Here is a 26467-nt window from a genome sequence, read left to right as displayed (position 1 = left end):
TTTTTCTCTGCTCTGACTTTTTTTCATACAATACTTTTCCATGTCCCAAATGGCATCTCTTCTATGATCCCAATGACAACACGAACCTTCGGGTGTCGAGTGTCTCTCGGTTTCTGCGGATCATGGACACCTCAGTTTCGGTGTTTAGTAGGTAGGTTCTCCTTCCACTTCTGTGTGGATCTTCTCCCCACCAGTAGGTATTTTCTAGGGTGACCTGGGGTCGTTTCATCATTATCTGGGTGGCCCCCTGTCTCTGTCCTGTGAGACTTGTAGATGGCCTTCTTCTGTGGTCAGTTTGCTGTGTTCTTCTTTAGGGAAAAATATCTTGTGGGCCAGGAGTTATGGGTTGTCTGGAAAATTTTCTCTGGGGCTCTTAGATCCCCTGGAGTTGCGACCTGCGTTGAGATTTGGCCAGATACTTTACACCGGCTTTAGTTTGAGACCTGAGACCTTCCTGCCTACCCAGACTCCTTTCTCTTTTCTTAACACTGTTGCTCCATGCGACACGTTTTCACTGCCAGGGCTATCTGTGGAACTGTTGTGCATTGGACTGGCATTCTAACAAAAGTAATTTCTCCTCTTTTTTCTTTTTTTATTCCTCTAAGGGACTTCACATACCTTGCAGGAGAGATAATCCGTCTTAGCATGTACCACCCAGGTGTCAGGCACTGACCTCTGTCCATCCAGCTTGGCTTCTTTGATTTGAGCATTTTTTTCATCCACATCCTCCAACACCAACGTCTCATAATGGGTTTGAACAACGCCTTGCTTCTCGAAGAGACTCACTGTCACATGGCTCAACCACAATCTTTTTGCTTCATTATTCTCAGTGGCGTTATTAATCATTGGCCAGATGTCTTTGATGTAATCTTCACAGATTTCTTCTGGCCTAATTCAGGGAGAACACATTTTTAGAAGTTAACACTTAAGAGATTCCACATGTCTGGGTCACCAGGTGGAAGGAACTTCCTGAGAAAATCTCCCTGTGTTTTTATCTCTAACGGAGTCCTGCCGCATTTCCCACGGTCCGTGAACGCAGCACGGTCGTTTCTCTTTAAAGTGCGGATGAAAGGCTGAGCAACGATTGTGTAATGTGGGTGAAAGAGAAGAGAGAAGTCGGGAGGAGCTGAACAGGTTCGGTTCTGTCTCTTCTTCTGCTCGACAGGTGCTTCTGTTCGGTTCGGTCGGGATTCACGGTGTGCAGGTTTTCCGGTTTTTCTGCCGGTGCTGGTTTTATGTAACCGACGTTGTTTACCGGTTTTGGACGGTTTTCCTCTTCGGTAGGAAATTATTAATGAGGCTGGATGTTATTAAAATCAGATAAATTTCTTTCTGTGCTGCTGATAATCTGTCCGCTGCAATAATCGAGAATATCCTCCAGCTTCACTGCAAACTTTCACAGCCGTTTTTTAAAGTATTGCAGTTTTATCCGCGCCCACTTTGATCTACTAGTCCAGGTAAGCAGCTCATAAGTTTACATACGCGGGCAGCATTTCTCTTTCTTCCGTTCTGATTGATGTTCTTCCTGGATCTTTATTTTTCATTCGTGGTTTTTAGTTGGGTGATAATATTGATTTTCTAACAAATCATAACGGAAACAAACCAACTGACCCTGATCATAACCTGGTTTCTGACCAGAGTCTGAGTGTTGGTCCAGAACCTCCACTGGTTCCTGTTGAGTCCATCTTGGGTTCTGGATCATTGAATTTTATCCCATGTTCTCATCCCACACCATCATCGCTCCACCTTCCTGTTTTGGGGGAGAAGTGGTGACCTTACTGACCCCTCTCTGCATGTGGCCTAGGTTAATGTAGGCCAGGAAACTTTAGTTTAATTCACCCCCAGTCGGCTGTTTTCAACATTTATTATGATTATATTAATTTGATTTAATAGCAAAGTCAGTTTCAGAATGCTTCACAAGATGATGAAAAGTAAAAACCACTGAATAAGGAAAACATTTTAAAAGCAGCATTATGAAAACAATACCAGCAGAAAGCACTAAAATAACATAAAATATGAGCAAAACATGTAAAAATATTTGTAACCTCAGTAAAGAGGCACAAAAAGTATTCAAAGAAAAGTACTCCAACATTTTCTCTTTTTTTGGTTCACTTTACAAAGAAACCCTTTAGTAAATTGGATCTGTTCTGTTCGTATTGCAGGCCTGTGGCAATAATCAATAAATCAATGAATCAGCATGAAAGATTAAAACGAGCTCAGTAATCTTAATTTACATGATTCATTGTTTTTTTTCTTTCTACCAAAAGATGATCAGTATAATGTTTTGGTCTCAATTAAACATTCTTTTTTTTTTTTTTAAGTACAACATTATCGTTTCTCATGGTAACTTTATTATCGTCCAGCGACATTTGTTACTGTGACCGAATTGCAGCTGAAGTTCAGTTTTTATTGATAAAGATCCGGGAGGAAAAAACGATCTGATCAGATGTTTGGTTGCTTTTCAAGGCGTCTGCAGCAGCGATGGAGCCAACGTGGGCTAAAACCTTATTGCTAACAGGAGGAGTTCTGCTTGTTCCTGTTTTCGCCCTCGTTACGTCCGTGGTGTTCTGGCCCGGAGTGCTGCTGAAGGCCTACAACTGGTAAACACACACAGAACGCGCTGCCTCCATTAACGCCTCGCGCTTGATGAGTCACTGAATGACCTTTTACCTCAACATGTTCTTCATGTCAGCACTTCTCCATATGCTCCAAATTACAAACATATAAATAAATAAATAACTTAAATAAATACCTCTCTCTGCATTCTACTTATAAAAGTTAAATGGTATCGAACATCTTTTTACATTGATATAATCTGGCACTATGCAAAAAAATCTGCATTTATTTAATTCATTGGTTTTTTGCAATGAATTATGAAAGCAGACTGTTTATTGGTAAACAGCTCGTCTCCGTGGCTGCAGGGATCCTTATCAACGTCCAGATCAGGGCCGGTCCGAGTCGGTTTGGGGCCCAGAGCAGATTTTCATTTGGGTCCCCCGCCCCACACCAACATGTCAACACCAGATGCTTTAGCTCAACTACCAACCCTCGTTAGCATCATTTTTATGACTGTCAGGACACTAATGCAAAATAAATCTTTGATCTGAAGGAGTTTTATCCTGGTTAAATACAAGTTGAAGAAGAATTAACTTAAAATGTACCAATGTTTATATGACAGTTCATTTTCACCTTATAGGAGTAGCAAATAAAAAACTAAATTTTAAATGCAGAGTGGTATTTAAGTGTGCCATATTATTTTAATTATTTAAAAGTAACATCAGCTGAAAAACATTAAATTTATTTCAATTCCCCAACAGTGGCAGCAGCCAACAGAAGGAAGAGATTAAAAGCAGCTACGAGGGGCGTGCTGTGGTGGCGCAGCGGGTTAGCACACCCTTAGTCCGCGATGCGGACGTCGCGGGTTCGACTCCCGGTCCCGGCGACCTTTACCGCATGTCTTCCCCCGTCTCCTCGCCCTCTTTTCTGTCTGCCTACTGTCGCAAAAAATACGAGCCACTAGCGCCCCAAAAACTCTTCGGAGAAAAAAAAAAACAGCTACCAACTGTAAAAATAACATAGAAAATCCATTTTGTTTTAATAGCACGTTTTTTAAATTAATTTATTTTATCATGTTAGCTTTTTGCTCTGGAGGGACCCCTGGTGGAGTGGAGGCCCTAAGCATAACTGGCATTGAATTGGTCCAGATGGTGGCACCGTGTTCTGGTACCGAATTGTCTGTTTGGAAGGACGCTCTGGATCCAGAGGTCAGAGGTCGGTTCTGGGTTGCTGGGTCTAACCCGCTGCTCTCCTGTCAGGTACAATCGGCGCTTGCAGGGCATGGCGGTCCGCTACTCCCACAGCGGAAGTTACCGCTTCTGTTATTCCACCCGCGGGACACCAGGGGGCGCCACGCCGTCGCTGCTGCTGCTTCACGGGTTCGCCGCCTCCAAGGACATGTGGCTGCCTGTCGTCATGGTAACACACACAGTCAGGTTGAGTTCTGAACTTTGACTAAGCCACTTTTCCAGTCATGCTGTTGTTGATGAACTGTTGCCTTTCGGTTCTTGCCATGTTCCCGACCCGATTCTCCAGGTCGGGAACAGCAAGTTCTGTTGCTGCAGAACAAGCCCAAACAGAAAGGAAAGGAAGGAGTATTTGAACTGATTATTCAGGTTTTCCCTCTTCTAAAGAACGACAACACCTGTCATTTTCGTCATGAGACCTCAGCTCACCTCAACTCCACGACTCGGAATCTAAAAAACAAGAAAATCCCATTGAATTGATTAATTTGCATTTTATTACATTAAATCAGTGCTTGATACGAGAGGAAACTGTAACTCTGATATTTGGTCCAGAACCTCTGAGAACCAGCTTTGCTCTGGATCCGTGCTTCCCGGTTGGGATGGCCAAGTTTGTAATCAGTTCAGCGTTCAGAGCAGCGAACGTTGCATCACCTTTCTGAAAGGAAATTTGATGTCTTTTGTGCAGATCCACCATTTTGTTTCTTTTTTAGGTTAAGAAAGAGACAAAAACTTAAAAAGTTTGTAAAATATTAAAACGGAACATAGTTTGCAATCTCATGAGAAGAAAAATAGATCTGAAGACATGATTTGTGCTTTTGATCTGATTCTGATTTGGAAATTTAATAAACGGAAAAATGACTAAGATCAGCATTTTTTAATTGTCTATATTTAAAAAATATTAGAGATTACTTCATAGGTTTTAACCAAAGTGATTCAGAACCTTTATTGAAGGCAGGTTGCAAGTTGGTGGAATCTGATTGGTTGGCTGAAGACAGGTGTCTTTTCTCCAGGTGATGAGTTGAAACCAGTGCAATTAATCCAGGAGGGTTTCTTATAGACGGTCAGTGAGACCAAGAATTGGGCTGTTTTCCCTCCTGGAAGACCCGGTTCTACTAGAACCAGAACATCTGCTCCACCTCCAGCTGCTGTGGTTGTCTGAGTCAAACCAACCTGTTCCCCTCCTGGCCTGTGGGGGCACTGCACCAAGAACCACTGAAGGAAACGACACAAAAACCTCTGAAGACACTGAGAGCAACTTCCTTCTTCACCAGATGGAAACAAGATGGAGGCGTCAGATTTTAGTGTTGGAGGATTTCTCTTTAGTCTTTGGCTAAAGACCAGGAGCCATTTCTGCTGCTAGCGCTAGGCTAGCATGTTAGCTTTGGCTGTATTTACCCAGAATGCCCTGCACTGTAGTTCACTTCCTACTTTTGCATTCAAACCAAAGCAGACATACAGTAGTTACCCTACTTTAATTTCAACTCACAGTTTCTATGTTCTGTGTCAGTTTTTGCTCAATAAACTGGTTGCAACATTAATTCTGATTTATTTAATGATTTATTTGCTTCAGTTTAGGAAAATAGAAGGATCAGAACATTGTAATAATTTGTTTATGTTTGTTTTTGCTTCCAGTACCTCCCCAGAAACCTGCATGTGGTTTGTTTGGACATGCCTGGACATGAAGGGACGAGTCGAACTGGTGCAGAAGATTACAGCATCCAGGGTCAGGCCAGGCGAGTCCATCAGGTCCGTGCAAACGCTTCCAGCTTTTACCATATCAATAAAAACCATAAACTTGATTTAAAGACATATTGACACAGCCTGGATGTTCTAATTTTGTTGAAATAAAGCATCTTTCTCATCACATCCCTTCAGGTTGTGCTCGGTTTCCATGGAAACCTCTAACATGAGGCAAACAATCATGATTCAGTAAATGGTCTGAACTTATATAGCGCATTTCCAATCAAAATGTTGAATTTTGATGGTAAAAATCTCCAGCCTCAGACAGGAAGCTGCTGACTTTAGACACCATGTAGCTCACAAATCTGGCTAGGCTAGCTTCATTGTTGTGTTTATGAATCTATTGATTAGCTTTTCAGACTGATGTGAAATTGATTATTGTTTTTAAACACACAAGCAGTTTACATCAGTAGTTGGTAAATTACTGCAGTCCATAATCCTCCTGGTGGCGCTAACACCAGTCCCTAAGATGGCAACAACAAAATCTGGGAGAAAACTCCAGAGTCAGTTGGTTGTTCAACAACAATGTAATACATTTTTTAAAAACAGTATCTCCTGTTGATTATTCGTTACCCAATCGATGTGAGCATAATGAAAAATACTTTGACCTTTTTGAATTCAGCACCTGAAAATGATCCAAAGTATGAAATAAGTACTATAAAAAAATAAACTACAACTGAACAAGATTTAACTAAAAATAACTTATAGAAACCAGTTAACACTCTGAAAACTGATAAAAACTAATTGATTTAAACAAACAGTCACAATAAAACCAAACTATAATGAAAATCCAGAGTTATTATTATAAATCTGGTTTCTACATCATGAACCTACATCAGCATGTTGAAAATGGCCGCCCGTCTGTTTTGTGTCCGGTCAGTTCGTCCGCAGCGTCGGTCTGGATAAATCGCCGTTCCACCTGGTCGGCGCCTCCATGGGCGGGAACGTGGCGGGCGTCTACGCCGGTCTTTACCCGGCTGACGTCTGCAGCCTCACCTTGGTGTGTCCAGCAGGTAAATCTGCTGCTTTCTTCAGGTTTCACTTCCCTGTAAACCTCTAAGGCAGGGGTGTCCAAAGTGCGGCGCCAGGGCCATTTGTGGCCCTTGGCGTGATTTTGAATTTGGCCGTTCCATCACAGGTACAGATGGAAACCAGCTTTTATCTAATTGTTTAAACTTGGCTAAATAAAGCAAGTTTTGAAAGAAAGTAACTCAAATCTTTGGTAACACTTTACTTGAGTTGGTGAACATAAGAAGTACCGTTTAATAGTGTTATTATGAAGTGTTATTGTGTAAATAATGACACTTTTAATGGACTTTTAATGCAACTTTGCACTAAAAGTGTCATTATTTACCGAATTCTTGGTAGCAGTTCTGAACATTCATGAAGACTCCTTCATGTTGTTATGTCAGTCTTCGCTCCCCTTCAAATAAAAAGCTACCAAATCTTTTTTTAATAACAGAATAATTTTGTTCATTCAAGCCCATAGAATCTGAAACCTCAATGAAATTTCTTTTAATACAGAAAACATGTAAAATTATTCAAAAGTTTTGGATCTTCAATAAATAACAACCTTTTCCACAAAAAAACAGCAAAATCAGAAAAATTTAAATGCTTGATTTAAATTAAATCTTTATATTATTATTATTATTACTATTATTATTATTATTATTATTTATTTATGTTTTTTTTTTATTTGGCCTGCAAATATTTTGTCTTGACGATATTTTGGCCAACATAATAAAAGTTTGGACAGCCCTGCTCTGGGGACTTTGTCTGCTTCTTCATAGATTTTCTATTTTTCTGGCTTCAGAAACGTTGGGTATTTTAATTTGGCGTCGTTCCTGGTGCTTTCTGCTCCTCCTCGCCTCCCTGCAGGTCTGGTTTACCCCACAGAGTCCAGCTTCATCGTCCTTCTGAAGGAGCTGGACCTGGAGAAGCCCATCGCGCCCAGCAAGCCCATCCCGCTCATCCCGCTCATCCCCACCTCTATGCAGGAGCTGGAGGCCATGCTGAAGCTGTGCTGCTACAAATCGCCCACAATCCCCCGCCAGGTACGGCGCCGAGCCCTCCAGGCTTCCGTCCGCGGCGCGGCGCTAACAGACATGTTGCTCTGATTGCTCCTGCAGTTCCTCCGGGGCCTTCTGGCCAACAGGATCCCAAACAACAACTTCTACAGAGAAGGTCAGTCTTCCTGTTTTCACTCTCCATCGTTCCTCAGATTTAAATAAAATAGACACAAGTTGCTAAAGTTTTTTATTTTTCATTTCAAGACCAAAGTTGTTCATTAAAATGTATTTATGTGAGATTTGTTGGCAGAAATGTGAAAAATGAGGCTGAACTTTTAGCAAAGGTGGGCAGAGTTCCCAAAGTTCCCAAAAATTTTACTCAAGTAAAAGTAAACAGTAGCCACCAAATTACTCCAGTAAAGAAATATTTGGTTAAAAGCACTGAGTAACTGATCAGATTATCAATCATTTCATATTTTAAAATTACATCAAACAGTCGAAAATATAAAGTAAAGTTTTGGGATTTTTTTTTACAATCAAAATTTCAGATTTTGTGATGCTACTTTGGAAATATTTCCAAAATCTGCATATACGTAAAAAACAACAAGCAGACAAATTGGACACAAACATCTTTATTCTTTAAAAAACTTTCGAAACTGAAGTGAAGCGGAGGCAGCAGTGTAATAGAAGAAATACTGCCACCTGCAGGTGGGAGTTAGCATCACAAACTCAATATTTTTAACTATTTTTGGGGAAAATTTGCAATAAACTCACAGTTATTCATTACTGGGAACAATTTGCGAAAGATCACAATTTGAGACAAATAAATAGTTAACTAATTATTTGTTTCATAATCTGCACAACAAATACTTATAAGTTGTAAACTAATCATGGCGCTATTTCATCAGACAGTCGGTGTCTGATTTTGTTTTGTTTCCTCTGTTGGTTTAAACAAATACTATTTGTTTAGTGTTCCTGGAGATCGTTGGGGAGAAATCTCGGCACTTGCTGCAGGAACACCTGAATCTGATCACAGCGCCCCTGCAGGTCATCTGGGGGAAGAACGACCAGGTAAATAAAGCAATGCTGGAAAGTCTTACATTCAGATAAAACATACACTGCTCAAAAAAATAAAGGGAACACTCAAATAACACATCCTAGATCTGAATGAAAGAAATATTCTCATTGAATACTTTGTTCTGTACAAAGTTGAATGTGCTGACAACAAAATCACACAAAAATCATCAATGGAAATCAAATTTATTAACCAATGGAGGCCTGGATTTGGAGCCACACACAAAATTAAAGTGAAATAACACTACACGCTGATCCAACTTTAATGTAATGTCCTTAAAACAAGTCAAAATGAGGCTCAGTATTGTGTGTGGCCTCCACGTGCCTGTATGACCTCCCTACAACGCCTGGGCATGCTCCTGATGAGGTGGCGGATGGTCTCCTGAGGGATCTCCTCCCAGACCTGGACTAAAGCATCCGCCAACTCCTGGACAGTCTGTGGTGCAACGTGACGTTGGTGGATGGAGCGAGACATGATGTCCCAGATGTGCTCAATCGGATTCAGGTCTGGGGAACGGGCTGGCCAGTCCATAGCTTCAATGCCTTCATCTTGCAGGAACTGCTGACACACTCCAGCCACATGAGGTCTAGCATTGTCCTGCATTAGGAGGAACCCAGGGCCAACCGCACCAGCATATGGTCTCACAAGGGGTCTGAGGATCTCATCTCGGTACCTAATGGCAGTCAGGCTACCATGGCAGTCAGGCTAGCACATGGAGGGCTGTGCGGCCCTCCAAAGAAATGCCACCCCACACCATTACTGACCCACTGCCAAACCGGTCATGCTGAAGGATGTTGCAGGCAGCAGACCGCTCTCCACGGCGTCTCCAGACTCTGTCACGTCTGTCACATGTGCTCAGTGTGAACCTGCTTTCATCTGTGAAGAGCACAAAGCGCCAGTGGCGAATTTGCCAATCCTGGTGTTCTCTGGCAAATGCCAAGCGTCCTGCACGGTGTTGGGCTGTGAGCACAACCCCCATCTGTGGACGTCGGGCCCTCATACCATCCTCATGGAGTCGGTTTCTAACCGTTTGTGCAGACACATGCACATTTGTGGCCTGCTGGAGGTCATTTTGCAGGGCTTTGGCAGTGCTCCTCCTGTTCCTTCTTGCACAAAGGCGGAGGTAGCGGTCCTGCTGCTGGGTTGTTGCCCTCCTACGGCCTCCTCCACGTCTCCTGGTGTACTGGCCTGTCTCCTGGTAGCGCCTCCAGCCTCTGGACACTACGCTGACAGACACAGCAAACCTTCTTGCCACAGCTCGCATTGATGTGCCATCCTGGATGAGCTGCACTACCTGAGCCACTTGTGTGGGTTGTGGAGTCCGTCTCATGCTACCACGAGTGTGAAAGCACCACCAACATTCAAAACTGACCAAAACATCAGCCAGACAGCATAGGTACTGAGAAGTGGTCTGTGGTCCCAACTGCAGAACCACTCCTTTATTGAGTGTGTCTTGCTAATTGCCAATAATTTCCACCTGTTGTCTATTCCATTTGCACAACAGCAGGTGAAATTGATTGTCAATCAGTGTTGCTTCCTAAGTGGACAGTTTGATTTCACAGAAGTTTGATTTACTTGGAGTTATATTGTGTTGTTTAAGTGTTCCCTTTATTTTTTTGAGCAGTGTATTTTCGGAAATCAGAACATCAAAAACATTTGATTCTGAACCCAGTTAGACTTTGAATTTAATTCAGTCTCTACAAATGCTTCCACTTTCCCAGATCCTGGATGTTTCTGGAGCCGCGGTGATCCAGAAGGCGCTGCCTCACTGCCAGGTGGATTTGCTGGACAACTGCGGTCACGCCATTGCCTTGGAGAGGCCGAGGAAATTTGCTAACCTTGTGCTGGACTTCCACAATAAAGCAAAGAAACAAGCCTGAGCGAAGGAGGAGCCAAAACCAGAACTTAAAGCATTTATTTTAACTGACAGATGAGTCTCTTCTTGTTAGCAAAAATCATTCCAGGGGAGGAATTTGACTAATTGTTCTTCTGAAAAATAGTTTGTTTTTTTCCCCTTTTTTGTAATGAAGAAATTATGATATTAACTTCACAGGAAATGAGACTAAAAACCAGAACCGAGGGTAAATTCTGATTCCTGACTAATTTTTATTCTGTTTGTAAACTAAAAATATCGATGAATGAGTTAACAGAATGACTTTGCACAAATATTTCTCAAGGGTTGAAAAATTAAATTAAAAGAAGAGGAAACTGGGTTTGATTCTTTTTTTTTTTTTTGCTTGCGGTAACATCATTTAGCCACTGGAGGGCAGCACCCTACACCGCTTTAACATCTCTGTCAAAGAGTAAACAAACTATCCAAGATGTTTCAGTCCATGGATTTTTTTTCCAGACAACATCCAAACAATTAGATACAGCTCAACAGATAAGGAATATTCTGATAAAATTTGAATGCAAGTACTTTATAACATACCAAACAGTAAAATTTGTTTTTACTGTTTTAAATAGATTAAAACAAGTCACAGAAGAACATAGAAAACGTATTTGAGCAAGAATGTACTGTATTTCTTTTATATAATTTTTCCAAATCTTAATTTTAGCTCTGGTCAACATAAAGCAGTTCATTTACATTCAAAATACCCCAAGAATATCCAAGTTAAGTTTGCCGTTTGAGGAAAAACTCCCGATTAAAATGAACAAGATCGGTTCCTGTGACAGAGTGAGACCTCCTGTTCACAGAGAGTTATGAGGTGAGTGCGCATGCGTCAATAATTTTCATGGCGGCAGGGTAAACACGCTACAGTTCTCTTTCCACGGACATGTAGACGGTGAGTAAAAACATTTATGGTGTTCCGTCAGAGTTCTGGAGATTCTGATCCGATCCGGAGATGTTCTAGCGGCCTGGAGCTACTTGCTGCTCCGCCCTGACCTCCTCCTGGGGTTGGAAGGTGTAACCCCAGTCTGTCGGTGTTTCAGATCTGTCGGTGGTCCAGTCTGAGTACGACGCTGTTTTTGATTCTCCAGGCGACCGTTAATCCGTTCTACAGCTAAAAGTCTAAATGTCATAAAAGGTTCGGCATTTTCTGTCCCTCATTGTGGAAAGTGCTAATATAGATTCATCACGCATAGTTTTCATTTTGTTTATTTCAAACTACATGTCCTACGTTTTATTTGGAATAAAGGTATATATTGGTAAGAATAACATTTCAGTCTTGATTTTTTGTAATTTTTATGATTTTCTTTTTGTAGATATGAGCCTTTTAAATTTCTGAACTTTATTTTCCGGCTCGTCGTTTGTTTTATGTCCAGCGATTTGTCCAAAAGATTTTTAGAAATATAGTATTTTAAAAATGAGCTTCTATTAGCTTGAATGCTAACAGACTTGATTAAAATGTTCCTATTTCTTCTCTGTTCTGGTTCTGTTGAGTCCAGTTAATGATCCAGACCCTTAAAACCTTCGAATACATTTCTGTAAATAAAAACCTCTTAACTATTCATTAAAACCAAAACTCCTTGTGCAGGAAAACCTGTTAATAGAGGAGCTGTGGTGTGTTCACTGACTGTAGGAAAAAAATTTAAATGACTGCATCCTTCAGGTTTCTGATTTATTCGTTTGAAGAGATCAACCAACAGATTTCTGGATCAGCTGTCAGAAGTGAAAGAATTGGACCGCTATTTTCTGCCCTGTGACCTCTCAAGGTCATGTCCTGTGACCTTTTCCTCTTCAGAGTTTTCAGTCTGCAGAAAATGAGAGCGGGCACTGAGGAGGCAGAATCTTCTGGGTACCAACGGGTCGTACTGAAAAACGCTTCGCCGCATCACTACCTCAAAGTCCGTCTGTAAGTTTCGACTACTTAGACCTGTGTTTGCCAAAGTGGGGGCCGCGGGCCACCTGGGGGCCACCGGAGGGCACTGTAGGGACTTAAGAAAGTTGGAGGGAAGATAAGAAAAATAATTTACAAAATAAAAAAAAAAATTAATCCCAGAAATGTCTTTATTTTAAGTTCTTCATCATGTTTGTTTTTTGTTAATCTTTTTTAAAAAAATAATAAAATAATTAATCAAACTACTTTGTTTTTCAAGCTAGAATAGCAGCAAGAAGTGGAAAAGTTTCTGTCAAGACAAAATCCATGAAAACTGTGGGAATAAAATATCATCTGAAGTGATCAATATAAAATATTACATATTTTCTTATCAAAAGAGGGGATTGTGAGGAACAATGGTGATATATATGATCTGATAATAAAACTTTCTGCTGCAGAACTCCGTGGCGGTTTAAAATCAGACGGTGCGATGTTAGCATTTACGCTGAATTAATGTAATAATTATTAAATAGTGAATAAAAAAGTTGATGTTTGTTTACATATCTTGTCTGTGGGTTTGCTAAAGAGGTCAAAGGTCAATGCTTTTTGGGAATGTTTGGGAACCCTGTGCGCTGGTTCTGTTTGTTTGCGTTAAGTCCGATCTCCCCCCAGGGTACTGGAGGATGAGTCGGCCAGAGTGAGCGCCGTCGACCTGAAGACCTTCATCACTTCCTGCCTGAGGAGTTTGTTCGGAGAGGTGGGATCCTCACGGTTCTGCCCGGCCGCTCGGATCCAGACCTTTCCTCTGATAACTCGGTGCTGGTGTTCTTCAGGTCGGAGCGGCGCTGAATGTGGACGTGCTGAAGTACGATGAGGAGACGCTGACCGCTCTGCTGCGTGTTCCCAGCAGGTACCGGTCCGAAGCCGGCTCTGCCCGCAGATCCTGGAGCCGGTTTGGGTTTTCATTTCTCTCCTCTGGGTTCTGTTCCAGGGGTTTGGTGAAGCTCTGGAGCTCCCTCACCCTGCAGGGGTTCTACCAGAACCGGGCCTGCGCCTTCAGGGTTTTGCAGGTCAGTACATCTCAGTCATCAGTGATTTCCAAATTTAAAGGGGCAGTACCTTGTTAAATCGACTTTTTTTTTTTTGTTTTATGAAACATACCTAACCTTTAATCTCCATGGCAACCATTCAGCTGTTCAAAACGCCTGGTTGGACCTAGCCCCGCCTTCTAGACTCAGCTCCTTCAGACTAGCCAGCAGCAATTAGCAAACATCTGCTGAGTTCATTATAGGAGCTACTTCTCAGAGCAACCCTGGTAAAAATGTTAAAGGGTTAATAGAGGAGCCATGTTGGGACGGCTTCCTGGGGGCGGAGCTTCAGAGAGAGCAGGAGATTCTTAAAGAGACAGAGGCCCAATTTCAAGGCGCTGAAATACAAAGTAACTTTGATGAATGGATTTTAGTAAACGTCAGTGGATGTTTGTGGTCCCACTTTCCATTAATGTTCAATAAAAATAACAAGAAAAATAAATATGACTAATTACAGACTGTATGTTGTGACTAACAGTTTCCAGTTTAAGAAGATTTAAAAATCTTTCCCTATAAGATTTAAAATGTCCCCATGATCAGCCTGATTGGCTGATCATGTTTCCATCTTGATTCTGATTGGCTGATCATCTGAGGAAGATGCTTTCTGCAGCTGTAAGACTTTTGCTGCGTTCTTGTAAAACGTTGTCGCTCCTATCAGCGACGTTGCTGCCCGGCTCATCGCCAGGCGAACAGGAAGCCGCATCAGAACCACTTTCAGCTCAAAAAGTCGGTTTGTTCTCGACTCCAGAGCAGAAATGGAGCCAAACTGCTGAAGGAACAACAGGGATCCACGATCCGGACCGGACTCTGCTGCAGAACCTAAACTCAGGTTCTGATATGAGCGGTTCCAGCTGAAATATTAATTTAATTCTTTATTTAATAACCTGACACAAAGTTGTGTTTTCTTTATTTTTAGACAGAAGAACATTTATTTCCATAAATTAAACTCATAATTATGGATGAAAAATAACCAAAGTAATTTAGCTAAAAACTAATTCTGACCCAAATGCAGTTTGCTAAAAGTTTTAGCTTGTTTTAATTTTACTTGAGCAATTTAAAATTTTATAATGGATTTTATTTAATAACACAATATAAAGTTCTGTTTATTATTATAAGGGAAAAATTTAAACTTTTAAACTTATAATTGTGGCTTAAAAAGTAACCAGAGTCATTTAATAATAACCTGACTTGCATCATCTGAAGACAAATTTGCTAAAAGTTTTAACTTGATGTGATTTTATTTGAGTAAAAATAACAGAACTACTGTGAAAGCCATAAAACGTTTTAGTTTCTTCTAGGTGAGGTAATTTTCTAATTTTGCTTTTTTTATTTGTATAGCTGCATGCTGTTTGTATTTATGTTTCTCAAATACAAATATTTATGTTCACTATATTAGATAATTTTTTTATTTAACAATCTTTTCATTAATAACTTTTTTTATTGTTCTGTTGTATTTTAAAATGTTTATATAGTCAAGATTTTTTAATTTTTGTTAAGTATGTTTAATTCATTTTAATAATATTTTTCCTGTTATATTTCTGTTGCTGATTAAAACTACAACTCACTTGAATAGAAATAAACTTTATTTGCTGACTCTGACCTCATGGTGCGTTCAGGTGTCTCCGTTACTCCTGGCGCTGACTGGAAACAGCCGCGACCTGCAGCTGGACTGAAGCAGGATGACGTCAGCCTGGACGCCGCTCTGCGTTAGGCTCCGCCCCTTCCGCCTCCCGTTGGCCCCGCCCCTCGGACGGCGCCTCCACGTCGGCCAGCGCGCCTCCATCACCAAAGCGTTCTCGGCGCGCGACGTGGAGCTGTTCGCCGAGCTAACGGGCGACAGCAACCCGCTCCACGTCGACCCGGCCTACGCCAGCACCACGTCCTTCGAGGCGCCCATCGTCCACGGCGTCCTCATCAACGGCCTGATGTCGGCGGTGCTCGGCACCCGGATGCCCGGCCCCGGCAGCGTCTTCCTGTACCAGGAGATCCGCTTCCCGGCACCGCTCTTCGTCGGCGAGGAGGTTCTGGCTGAGGCGGAAGTGCGTAAAATCAAGATGTCGTTCGCCTTCATCGCCGTGACGTGCTCCGCCAAGGACAAGGTGGTGATGGAGGGGGAGGTGATGGTGATGATGCCCGAGAAGCAGCAGCAGGAGTGATGAAGATGGTGGCGGTTAAATCCGGGTCCCTGACAGCATTTCTGTCAATTTTAACTTTATTTAAGTGTTCTGTACGGAGGCCCCTGAGGGACATGCGGGAATGTCTTTCTTTTGCGTTTCCTCGCAATAAATTAGCTAACACATGGTCTGTTCTGTACACAGTCACAGTTTAATAAGTTAATTTAAATGTTCAAACGCCTTTAATGAGCCTCAGTAAAAAACTTTTTATACATTATTTACTCTTTGGTGTAAAAAACTGAGTGATTTTCAATCTATAAATTGCGTTTTCATGTTTGTAAGATCGAGATGGGAAACAGAACTTTATTAAAGGACATAATCAAAACTCAAATGACTATTAAACCATAAAAATAACTCAAAAATATTCCAGATAGTTTGTATTTTTTAAAAACTCCACAGAAAAGATATAAAACTTCAGATATCACACTAACAGTTGATGGAAAAACCTTGCAGCAGACTGGTACGTTACTGCGTGAGAACGCGAAAGAAAAAAACCTCCATGTCCCCTAGAGGCTTCCGTAGATTAGAGATGATAAACATGTTTGATGTTGGGTTTCTTGTTTCTTGTGTTAATGCTCTCAGTTTTGTGTGAAATCTTTCATTCAATAAAACGTTTGATATTTTCAAATTAAATGCTCTGTTTTTACTTTGTTGACGTGAAACAACCAGTTATTAGGTGAATTAAGGTTTCAGCTCACATTGGCTTAAATTGACGTTTTCCCTCCAATTATTTAAAAACCTCTTTTCAGATTATTTTTGTGTGATATTTTGATAATACGAAACATTAGGGCTAACTAGCTAGTTAGCCATACTTTCAGTTCAACCAGGTAAAAATTAATTGATCATATTTTGCCTTAATTTTCTCTAAAACATCCAAAGTCCATTGATTAAATGTCAAATTAAGGTTACCTTGTCATTCTCCACTTAAAGTTCAAGAAATATTTTATTTTTTGCCTGTTTCTTTATTTAAATTATCATCTGAAAATATTTTCAGTGACTAAAAAGAAAGTCCCTTCAGACAGATTTGAGACTGATTATGAATGAATGAATATGCTTTATTAATCCATCCATCCATTTTCACACACCTTTGTCCCTGGTGGAGAGGCGGCGTCACCCTGAACAGATCGCCAGCCTGTCGCAGACTTTATTAATCCCACAGGGAAAAATAAAGTATATTCATTTAGAAAAATGTTTTCTTGACAGGACTGGTAATAGAGTTAACGGGGGAAAAATCACATTACTTAATGATAAACATCTGACAAAGCGATGTACCGGAAGAGTCCATCAGATGGCGCTCCAACCTTGGAAATAATCAGGAACCGAATGGAGACTGAAGCGTTTTTCAGTCTGGATGTTTGGATCTCAGTTTGTTTCCATCAGCAGAGCTTTCAACGTTTACCTGCTCATGAAAACAACCAGATGATCATTTCCGCAGAGTTTCATCTGATCTGCTGTTTGCTGACTGAGATCTTCATCGGTAAGATTTCTGCTTTATCCATAGTGGTGATGAAAGGAAACATCTTCTCACTGAAGGTGTGTGTGAAGGTGTGTATGTGTGTTAGTATCCAGATCAGAGAATGTCAGTTTTCCTCTGTCCCAGTCCAGATTCACTCTGATCCTCTGGAGTTTCTTCTTTAATGAAAGAACTGTGGGAGCAGCTGGTGGAGATGCTGCTGACTATTTACATTCAAAAACCCCAATATGCAAAAATCCAGACTGTAAGTCTCCCTTCCTCTGGACAGACTCTGCTAACACACCAAGAGACCAATGTGAACCGTCTCCAACATGCTGTGGTTCCCTGAGTTAAAGCCCTGAGACGTCTGCAGCTCTCAGCTCCTCCTCTGTGGCTCTGACTGTGTCTGAAAGAGCTGCTATCTCTCTGCTCAGAGCCTCCATCTTCTCCTCCATCATCCCTCTCTTCTGCTCCTCTTCCTCCCTCAGTGCAGCCAGCCTGGCCTCCTCTTCCTCTGCTAGAAACTGATGAAGCTTCTTAAACTGCTCAACAATCTGCCTCTCTGTGTGTCGGGCCTGGACCTTCATGTGTTCTGCTGTCTGATCAAACTTCTCTTTAACTTCCTTCTTCAGCTCCAGTTTCTTCTTTAAAGGTTTCAGAGTTTCCTGAAGTTTCTTCCTGTGTTGCTGAGCAGCTTCATCGATGGGCCTGAATCTGTGGTTGAATCTGCAGACAGAACAAACTGGCTGCTGATGGTTCAGACAGAACAGTTTGAGTTTCTCAAAGTCCAGACTGCAGAGACCCTCTGAAACATTTTGGTTTCTCTGCAGTAGGAATGATTCAAACTCTTCAGAACCAGATTACAGGGTGGATTCAACTTCAAAGACCTTTTCTTACAAACCGGACAGTGTTGCATCCTTCATAACCCCTCTAGGGATAAGTGTGTAGGATAATGGATGGATGTCATTCTCACGCGTCTTCAGGCTATGGAAGACATTGTGACCGGATTGAGGAGCTCCTTAAAGTGCTTCTTTCACTACCCAACGATATCCTCAGTTTGGGTCTGCAGTTCCCCTCTTCACACACTGGGATGAGCCCAGTTTCTTCCTTCTGAGTTGCTGAATTGTTTTCCAGAAGTTCCTTGATGCCAACTGAAAGTCTCTTTTCAAAGTCTCTGTCCGAATTCCTCCCAGGTCCTAGTTTTTGTTCCCCAGCAGAAGGCACAGTGTTTCCAGCCTCCTGGTACTTATCAAGCCCTTAAAGCCTCTTTCAGCCTCACGGCTTCCATCACCACTGGTGTCAACTAGCAAATCCTGTGGTTTTAACCACAAAAGGCATTAAAAATCTTCAGCTTCTGGAAGCTGCATCCACAGTGACAAGTCATGAGCATGGTCCATATAGATTCCATTTTTCCAATCTCCCTTCAGGAAAGAGACCAATTCTGCAGCAGACATTCCCAGTTCACCCTGACCAGCCGTTGGATTCATCCGGTCTGTCTGGCAGCTTCTCCTGCCACCATGTTTAACTCTCCACCAGGAGGAGATTGTACACTCTGCCTTCACCAGGACATAACCCTGCAGGTCTGATATGACTGCTACATCAATCAGCTAAGAACAATTATGAACCACCTTATGGTGTTTGCTGTGGACATTCAGTGCTTTTCATAGATGTCCAACAACAAACCAATGCTCAGCCATCCTTTCCACTCATAGCCCCCCAGGTAACAACGTTGCTGCCCAAGGGGCTGTGAAGTCCAACTGCTGTTGGGTTCATTGTCAGAAACAACAGAACTTTTGCAAAGGCGCAGTCAGGGGCTTGTGAGTATTCCCAACGCCTGAACTTACATGACAGGATGAAGCTGGAATTGAACCTTCAACCTTCCGATTGCTCTATCTTCTTGAGACAGTCACACTAATGACCTTCCATACAGAAAATGTTTTCAGTTTTAACCAAAACCTGCTTAGAGAAGCTAAATATCCAGGATATTAACCAACGTTTTTACATCGGAGAATAAAAGCAGTTTGTAACAGTGAAGCTTCAGCTCTGAACCGTAAGAATTATTTTAATTAGAAGAGAATAAAGTGGGAAGCAAACAGAGTCCAGTAAAAATGCAACGTTTGAAGAAACTTCATTAAGCCTGAATTAAATCAAATCTAATGGGCCCGACTAGTAACGCAGGAAGGGAAAGAGGAGCAGATGGAGGGATGGATGGCAGGAACATTTATCCCTGACCTGATTCAGCCGTCAGGTACTGAGCTGCAAAACCTGCAGATCCAAACCACGGTTCTGGAGAACTGGGTGAGCCGGCATTTATTCATCACAAACAAACTAAAAACTCAGTTTGATCTTTAAAAGAACCACAAACCCACAGTTTTATTTCAAATTTCAATGGCTTTATTTTTTATGTATATAGATTTGTATATATTTATATATATATTATATATATATATATATTTATGTAACAACTTGTTCTCAGTTGCTTGATTATCATCTTTTGTTCAAACGACATGACACTAAGACCAGGGCATTCCACATGATCATATCTTACAAAAGAGTAAAGAAAAACCAGGAGTGTGTGCACACACGCGCATCCATCAGCGTGTGTGTGTGTCGTGCTTCTGTCTGCACGGAGAACCGAAGGTCACAGAAATAATGAGACGAGCGGACAGGGAGGAAGAGGAGGAGGAAGCAGGTGGAGAACGGGACTATTCTGTTGCATAGATCGAAGCAAACAGGAGGACGAGAGACAAACGGACGGGATGAGAGTCTCACACACACACACACACACACACACACACACACACACACACACACCCGTGGGGAAGCACAGGACGTTTTGGTCCAAATCTAAACCGAGGCTCAGAACCAGAACTGAGCGCCAACACTGAGGTGTCTGCAGCAGCCAGGTGGTGGCGCTGCAGATCTGAAGCTGCTGCTGTGAACCAGATGAGTTTTAAATGAAATACAATCTGAGTCGATATCAAGCAGTAAATACAGGCTTTTATTCTGAAAAACATTTTTCAAACATTTCTGACTGCATCAGCTTTTGTTTACTTTAATAACAATATTTCTAATAATAATAATAATTTCATTGGCCTCTTAAATTTGAACTGAAATGGATTCCTTGGAATATTTCAGTTTTCCCTCTCAGCGTCAGTCGGAAGCTGCAGAGGTAAAAACATTCACGCAAAAAAAAAAAAAAAAAACCCTCCAAAATGTTCCAGACAGTCCAGATGTCTCATGTTTTACAGCTTCAGACTGGTTCCTGTTAATCTGGTGTCACACCGGATCCGGGGGCGCCTCAGAATCTGGTGTGACACCTGAACCGGGTCGGATGGAACCATCCAACAACCAGAGAGAAAAAAAAATGCTTTGGACAAATCTCGAAGACGTGTTCATACGTAAAGCAGCAGATAATTTTTCAGAAACTGAATTTCTGACGTCAGATTTTAATTTTTGGAGAGGACAAAATGCTGATGGGAAAGTTTGGATTCTGATCCAGATATCGGAGGTTTAGTTTTTCGGATCAATTGATGCGATTGGTGAGAGTGAGCGATGAGTTCAGGGACAGTCTGTGAACCTGAGTGCTGTGATGGGGGATGATGGGAACAGAAAGATGAGATTCCAGGTTTGCTCAGTGTTTTCTCCTCTCAGTGTAACGGAGACTGACTGTGTGTGTGTGTGTGTGTGTGGGTGTGTGTGTGTGTGTGAGTGTGAGTGGAGTCAACAGTTGGGATGTGTCATTCCGTACTAAAACATGCAGAACACAGAACATTGAACACGGATACTGAACAGCTGCTGATTCTTTTTTCTGGGTTTTGTTGGGTTTTTTCTGGCTACACAGAACACGACGGAACCAATCGCACCAGGTCGGACATATTGCTTTAAACCACCAAAGTCTGTATATATGTCATGCATGCCACATAGATGATATCATGTTTATACAAAAATAACACCAACGCCTATAACTGGCTATCATAGTAATTACAGAAACTAAAACTTTCAGTCTTTTTTGCAACAAAGTTCAAACAGAGAACCGGATTTCTGCCTTCATATTTAAATCTGATATATATTCGTACATATCGGAGATAAATACACTCGGAATGTAAATGTGGCTTCCAGCTGTGATGTTCCAGTTCGTTTTGCAGACGATGAGCAGGGTCGTAACGGAAGAAGCTCCTTCATGATGGAAAACAAAGTTCTGCTGCTGCAGGGGCGTCCGGGATGAGGTCCAAGCAGCCGGACGCCCCGCGGAGCCACTGAGGCTACGGCAAGAGCAGAGGGACAATCCTGAACCAGGCCGAGGGAGGGAGGTGAGAGAGGATGGAAACGACTTTGGCAGAACATTCTTAAAGCTATGCTGGGTGATAATTGGCTGATTGGCCGCTCTCCCACTTCCTGGTTCGCCTCATTCGGTATGGGACATTATTTACACACGCGCCACCTGCTGGTCAGGGGCAGGAGTTCAGCAGGAAGAGGAAGTGATGTCAGAGAGCTTAGACAGTCCCACCCTCTCCACAGTATCCTGAAAGTCAGACGGAGCGCAGCGGCACCTTGTGTCCCGTTCCAGGCTCCAGAACCAGGCGCCGGACCGGAAAACGACTCGGCTCTAACTGCTGCAGTCAGAATCTACAGGATGGATAAGTCTGGGTTCTGGAAGAACCTCTGGCCCAACCCGGTTCTACCGGCACTAAGCTCAGGTTTTTTCTGGAATTCTGTTCTCAGGTCCGTCTGGACTTGGGTAATCGTCTCCGTGTAGAAACGGATCAGAGACCAAACTGAGTGTTTGAGACGAGGCTGAAATGTGGTTGGGTCTGAACACTAACCTCAGGAGTTGGTTATCGTAGGCCCGGTTCTGACCCAGAGTCCCACAGAGGCAGTAAACGGATGACTAACCCAACCGGCGCCGAGCTCTGGATGAGGGGCGGAGCCTGGAGCCGGACACAACATGATCCAGTGAACAAACAAACCCAGAAGTTGGAGGAATAACGATACATTCCTGTTTAATGTTGGACTCAAACCAAGTCAGAACCGTTACAACAAAGAAACCAAACTGGAGCCAGAGGGGCTGATGGGAAGTGAACAGCCAACAGGAAGTAAACAAGTCACTGCAGGTTTGGGAGCCCTAACGTCAGGTGACTCGGACGCCACACGTGGCAGAAACATTGGGAGCTGTAAAAACAGAGTCCACGGCAGATTCCTATCATTCAGGTTCTGAACGCTCACCAAACTCCTCAGCCTGTACACAGATTCATACATCTGCAAAATATTAAAAAGTACTCAATATAAAAATACAGAAGAATTGTAAAAAATGAACAAAACATTGAATTTTATATGAACACCATGCAAGAAAGGTTTCCTACTCAGGTAAACAGTAAGATTGAGGAGAGGAACAGATGAGGGGGTCAAACCGCTTCTCATGTAAACATCGGAGAGGTCCTTCAAACACGGTTCGGCAGTGACAACTGAAGAGTTTCTCCTCGCTTTTTGGTCGTGTTTGGAGGGCAGGGTGGGGCCTCTGGAATAATGACGGAAAACAACATTCTAGAAAATATGGCTCTGAGTACTTAGAAAAAGCTCGTCGAGGGGAAAAGATTAACCAAGTCATGGAAAATATGGCAGTAGTAGCACATCGGCTCCGTCAGGAGAGGCCGACGGCTGTTTGAAGGGATCGGACGCGCCGCTGCGGGAAGCGGCGGGGACACAGTGGATTCAACTCTACAGGCCGACTGGTGACATCATCAGTCTCCTATAAACCTCAGCGTGGCCTCCACACTAACGCCTGTCCAACACAGCAGGGCAGAGCGGTGTCGCCGGGGTAACGGTGATGATGATGAGCAGACGCCGGCTCCGCTGCTGGCCGTGTGATGTCACTGACAGCTCATCGAAAATCAGACAAATGAGGAACGACGGCAGACGACTCAGGAGCTCCAGGAGCGCTCAGCGAGGAGCGATCTGGGAGAGCCTGGCGGAGAACCATCTAGGAACGCCCAGTGGCAATCGATCTGATAGTGCCTGATGGCGAACAACCCAAGAGCACCTGGTATCGGAAAACCCAGGGACGCCTGGCGACAAGCGATCTAGGAACGCCGGATGACGAATGACCCAAGACCGCCCAGTGGCGAGCGATCAGGGAACGCCCAGCGGTGAGCGACCCAGGAGCTCTAGAACTGCCCGTTGGTCGAAGACGCAGGAGCACCTGGCGGAAAACCCAGGACTTTCTGGCCGATCCAAGAGCTCCAAGAGCTCCTGGCGACAAATGATATGGGCAATCCAGGAAGGCCTGACAACGAGGGACCCAGGAGCTTGTAGCTGCAGACACTGAGCCTACTGTCCATTACTGGCTTTAAATGCTTTGCGCTCTGCCAGTCAGTGTCTGCAGCCTCATTCTGACTCTGTTCATGGCTCCACTTTAAGGGAACTTCCTGCATTGATCCAACCAACGGATCAGTACTGCAGTCAGCTCCTTCTGAATGTTTAAACTCCTTAGTGTTTGATGACGGGAGCAGAGGAAGCTTCGTTCAGCTGCCTGAGGGGGCGGGGCCTCTGTGATGGAGAGGTGGAGCTCCAGCCAGGCCTCCATCATGCACAGCAGGAAAAGTGGGCTCTACGTTTGAGTCGGGGCAAACGCTAAACACGCTGGTGTTTGAAATGAGTTCTGATTTTTTTCTGTGATTTTTAAAGGGGGGGTATTATGCAAAATTTTGAGCTGTACATCAGGTTATGATGTTATTCCTCCAGGAGGCAACACCTGGAGGCAACACTCCAGGTATCAAAAACCTACCTGGAGTGTTGCCTTGATTCTTTCATGCATGTTTGAGAAATCCTTTAATCTGCATGGAAACCACTCTGGGTGAAGAAATGTGTAGTTTAACTGAGCTGCAGTCTCCAAGCAGAAAGTGTCAGAAAGAGCAGGAGCTTCTAAAGGTGACAGAGTCCCAATTTCAAAGCGTTAAATTGTAAAGAAATTTATTTTAGGTCATGTTTAATATATACAGCATTTTTAGAACTGAAGGTACAATAGTTACTTGATTGTGTTATAAAATGGCACTTTGTGCCTGGAAAATACATAATAATACCCCTTTAAGTTGAACCTGACCCGGTGCAGCTCAGATGGGCCGACCGGCGCCGGCGTCTCCGCCGTGCGGCGTCAGAGGGGAGGGGAACGAAACGAAGCGGTTAGTGTTTAATGCGACGGTAGTGATCAACAGAGCCAACCATGTCGTGGCGAAACAGCAAAAGATCTGCCGGATGTTTCCTTCAGGTTCTCCAACGTGGGACAGACAGGAAGATCATGGAGCTCTGAACAGAGACGCGTCCAAACAGCTGGACTCGCGGCCATCATGAGACTCAACAGGAAATCAAAACATGCATCAGGTTAAGACAGACGCTGCAAATAAACCGGGGCAGGGGGAAACAGAACCCGGCTCAGACGGGACGAGGTCGGAGAGCGGGTCGTCTCTGCATGCTGCCGTGTTGGGAAGAGAACAAACTGCCTTCCCATGATGCACTGCAGCATGCAGAGGTGAAAAGGGGAGGAAGATTTCTATAAGTGAACTGAGGGAGTCTAAACGAGAAGCAGGTATTCCTGGTGAGGAGGCTCCGCCCCCAGCTGATGGGATGGAGGCGATGGAGGAACAAACTGAACAACATCACAGTCAGGATGGAGACAGCGTGGGGCGAGGATGTGTGCTGATGAGAGGGTGAGTCATGATGCCCCTCCTCAGAGCAACAACCCAGCTGGTGGATGTGATGAAGAGAAGGGGAAGGAGGAGGAGCTCCTTGCTGCCAGGTGCTTCTCCTTCGCCGAGGATCAGTGAAGTTCCTCGATCGCGTCGCTGTTCTCCTCAATGATGCTGAACCGAGGCGCCTCCTCCTCAGAATGCGGCAAAAACTCAGGATGGGCCATGAAATTATGGATGGAGCTACGGGAATGTGGACTCTCCACCTCGAAGATGGAACTACGGAACGCGTTCACCACCTTAATCTGAAACAAACAGAGAGAAGACGTCAGGAGCAGGAAGATGAACAGCAATCACACTGATTTTAACAGGCAGCGGGGCTGATGGGACATTCATGAGGTGTGGGGGTGCATCCGGATCTGGGCAGGGAGATGCAAAATCACAGATCACAACAATTACAACGAAGGAACGATGACTGCAAACTTTGGAGGAAAACCGAGAAAGATTCTTAAACACAAGAGGACCAAAAATGCTCGTCATGATGTTGGAGGCAGCTAAATATGGACACACACACACACACACACACACACACACATCTAGGCATCATACAGTTATTTCTAACACCCCATCACACCACAAGGATGCTCCAGCCTGCCTTCCACATAAACGACCCAATCTCCATCACGGCTGCTAAACCGGCACAACCACTACTACAACATCACAGCAACAACTGAGTCAAAGTGTCACCTAATCTCATGCAACACTAAGCAAACGCTCCATCTACACTCATAAAGATTCATTCATGAAGGTTAAACTGATGGCATGACCTACTTTCTGATCAGTTTGGCTAATAATAATAATAATCACTGAAGGGCCTTAATAGAATATTGAAGCTTCATTCCCAGAAATGTGTTTATCTTTACTTGTGGAAAAGAAGGAATAAAAAGCTGAAATTACAAAAACATTACAACACTCCATTCTGATGCAGTAGGTTAGTTCACACCCTTGATCCCAGCATGCACTATTCCAACCAGGAGAGCATTAAAACCCCCCTTCTGTTCCTCACATTTAGAGCCCATACTGTTTTCCAACACGCCACCACAGTTCCTCACTGCTCCGCAGTGATGCAGCGCTTTCATTTTAAAAACTACAGACTTCTGCATGAATTCCACATAAAGACTCCCCGTTAGAGATTAGGTGGTCCAAACCAGAAAAAACAGAACAAAGTCACTTTGACCAGTTCTGGACTGGGTTTTCAGACTTCCTGCAGTTTAAGGCTTTGTCCACATGTAGCCATTATCTGGGAAAACTAATACATCTTCGTGCACTTTGGCCTTTCATCCACATGAAAACTCAGTTTAATATCAGTAAAAACAATTATTTATAAAAACTCTGATCAAAATGGAGATTTGAGAAAACTCTTTTTAAGTAAACACAATAAGAAATTTAGGATCCCACACATTACAGCCTATGATAAATAATGCACCGATATCCACTGGCTATCTGTCAAACTTACTTTCCCAATCAACATCCTCTTGTGTTTTATTAACTTTATGTTCTAATATGCAATTTAAAAGTAGTTCAGCCTGCATACCTGTCCATACTGATGATCGCCACGTTTAATTCCTAACAGGAAGTGGAGTTCATTTTGAAGCAATCTGATTGGCTGACACATGTCTTAG

At 43.1% G+C, this 26467-nt stretch overlaps 4 protein-coding genes across 11 annotated transcripts in view; 3 read left to right on the top strand and 1 right to left on the bottom strand.

Annotated features, from left to right (window-relative positions):
* Positions 1-1003: 1003 nt before the first annotated feature.
* Positions 1004-10949, top strand: LOC116710352 (monoacylglycerol lipase abhd6-A-like). 2 transcript variants are annotated; one of them, XM_032549366.1, is made up of 9 exons: positions 1004-1134; positions 2467-2600; positions 3816-3975; positions 5436-5549; positions 6424-6556; positions 7422-7597; positions 7673-7727; positions 8523-8623; positions 10349-10949. In XM_032549366.1, exons 2-9 carry the CDS (start codon positions 2482-2484, stop codon positions 10505-10507), a joined length of 1017 nt encoding a protein of 338 aa, XP_032405257.1. In that variant the 5' UTR covers positions 1004-1134; positions 2467-2481; the 3' UTR covers positions 10508-10949. The 2 variants fall into 2 exon arrangements, with proteins under 2 accessions (XP_032405257.1, XP_032405258.1); XM_032549367.1 differs by lacking the exon at positions 1004-1134 and adding an exon at positions 1141-1457.
* Positions 10950-11173: 224 nt separating this feature from the next.
* On the top strand, positions 11174-15253 carry rpp14 (ribonuclease P/MRP 14 subunit). 2 transcript variants are annotated; one of them, XM_032549370.1, is made up of 7 exons: positions 11174-11413; positions 11562-11656; positions 12314-12424; positions 13061-13145; positions 13222-13298; positions 13380-13458; positions 15093-15253. In XM_032549370.1, exons 3-7 carry the CDS (start codon positions 12333-12335, stop codon positions 15147-15149), a joined length of 390 nt encoding a protein of 129 aa, XP_032405261.1. In that variant the 5' UTR covers positions 11174-11413; positions 11562-11656; positions 12314-12332; the 3' UTR covers positions 15150-15253. The 2 variants fall into 2 exon arrangements, with proteins under 2 accessions (XP_032405261.1, XP_032405260.1); XM_032549369.1 differs by lacking the exon at positions 11562-11656 and having other exon boundaries at positions 11188-11413.
* Positions 15119-16283, top strand: LOC116710353 (hydroxyacyl-thioester dehydratase type 2, mitochondrial). The gene has a single exon (XM_032549368.1). The coding sequence runs from the start codon at positions 15156-15158 to the stop codon at positions 15630-15632; it is 477 nt and encodes a 158-aa protein (XP_032405259.1). The 5' UTR covers positions 15119-15155; the 3' UTR covers positions 15633-16283.
* Positions 16284-20083: 3800 nt separating this feature from the next.
* Positions 20084-26467, bottom strand: part of LOC116710278 (plasma membrane calcium-transporting ATPase 1-like) — a 66889-nt gene continuing 60505 nt past the window's right edge. For 3 of the 6 annotated variants that reach the window (XM_032549250.1, XM_032549249.1, XM_032549248.1), the window contains one exon: positions 20084-25090. In XM_032549250.1, the coding sequence (XP_032405141.1) occupies positions 24917-25090 (174 nt within the window). In that variant the 3' untranslated portion in view covers positions 20084-24916. The remainder of the gene's footprint in view (positions 25091-26467) is intronic. The other 3 variants (XM_032549246.1, XM_032549244.1, XM_032549245.1) reach the window with 1 other exon arrangement.

Source organism: Xiphophorus hellerii, chromosome 20 (assembly GCF_003331165.1).
Source record: "Xiphophorus hellerii strain 12219 chromosome 20, Xiphophorus_hellerii-4.1, whole genome shotgun sequence".
Taxonomy (NCBI): Eukaryota; Metazoa; Chordata; class Actinopteri; order Cyprinodontiformes; family Poeciliidae; genus Xiphophorus; species Xiphophorus hellerii.
This window is presented reverse-complemented; position numbering and strand designations above follow the sequence as displayed.

Coding starts and splice junctions, on each gene's coding strand:
- LOC116710353 (XM_032549368.1), top strand. CDS start 15,156: ATGACGTCAGCCTGGACGCCGCTCTGCGTTAGGCTCCGCCCCTTCCGC.
- LOC116710352 (XM_032549366.1), top strand. CDS start 2,482: ATGGAGCCAACGTGGGCTAAAACCTTATTGCTAACAGGAGGAGTTCTG. Junction 2,601..3,815: donor CTGCTGAAGGCCTACAACTG/GTAAACACACAC, acceptor CTCTCCTGTCAG/GTACAATCGGCGCTTGCAGG. Junction 7,598..7,672: donor CGCCCACAATCCCCCGCCAG/GTACGGCGCCGA, acceptor TTGCTCCTGCAG/TTCCTCCGGGGCCTTCTGGC.
- rpp14 (XM_032549370.1), top strand. CDS start 12,333: ATGAGAGCGGGCACTGAGGAGGCAGAATCTTCTGGGTACCAACGGGTC. Junction 13,299..13,379: donor CTGCTGCGTGTTCCCAGCAG/GTACCGGTCCGA, acceptor GTTCTGTTCCAG/GGGTTTGGTGAAGCTCTGGA. Junction 13,459..15,092: donor GCGCCTTCAGGGTTTTGCAG/GTCAGTACATCT, acceptor TGGTGCGTTCAG/GTGTCTCCGTTACTCCTGGC.